Source organism: Myotis lucifugus, unplaced genomic scaffold (assembly GCF_000147115.1).
Source record: "Myotis lucifugus unplaced genomic scaffold, Myoluc2.0 scaffold_437, whole genome shotgun sequence".
In the NCBI taxonomy this organism is placed as follows: Eukaryota; Metazoa; Chordata; class Mammalia; order Chiroptera; family Vespertilionidae; genus Myotis; species Myotis lucifugus.
The window spans coordinates 399,674-399,966 of NW_005871485.1; the positions used below are offsets into that span (position 1 = coordinate 399,674).

Below are 293 nucleotides of genomic sequence, written 5' to 3' on the forward strand. Positions count from 1 at the left end.
CTTGTGATACCGGAGGGCCTTTAAGTGAAATCTCCCGCCCCCCCTACCCTCCATGGCTCATTCTCCTCCCCTCCTCCCTACATACGTATTTTTCCTTTTTTTTTTTTGTCTTCTTCTGGGATGGCTATGTTTCTCTTATATTTTCTCCCCGTTTCTCCCCCTCTACCTCTTCCTTCACTTTCTATAATACTCATTACAGGTTCTGTCCCTATCTTACATTTCCCGCTTACCGTCTTTTCGACTGTTCATTGTTTTTTTTTACACTTTATACCAGGGGTGTGGGGGGGGGGGGG

At 46.1% G+C, this 293-nt stretch overlaps 1 protein-coding gene across 1 annotated transcript in view; it reads right to left on the bottom strand.

The window, feature by feature from the left end:
* MAP6 (microtubule associated protein 6) overlaps window positions 1-54 on the bottom strand; it is a 79,974-nt gene extending 79,920 nt beyond the window's left edge. Inside the window, 1 exon segment of the mRNA XM_023744212.1 lies at window positions 48-54. Coding sequence (XP_023599980.1) covers window positions 48-54 — 7 coding nt within the window.
* Between the last annotated feature and the right edge of the window lie 239 nt (window positions 55-293).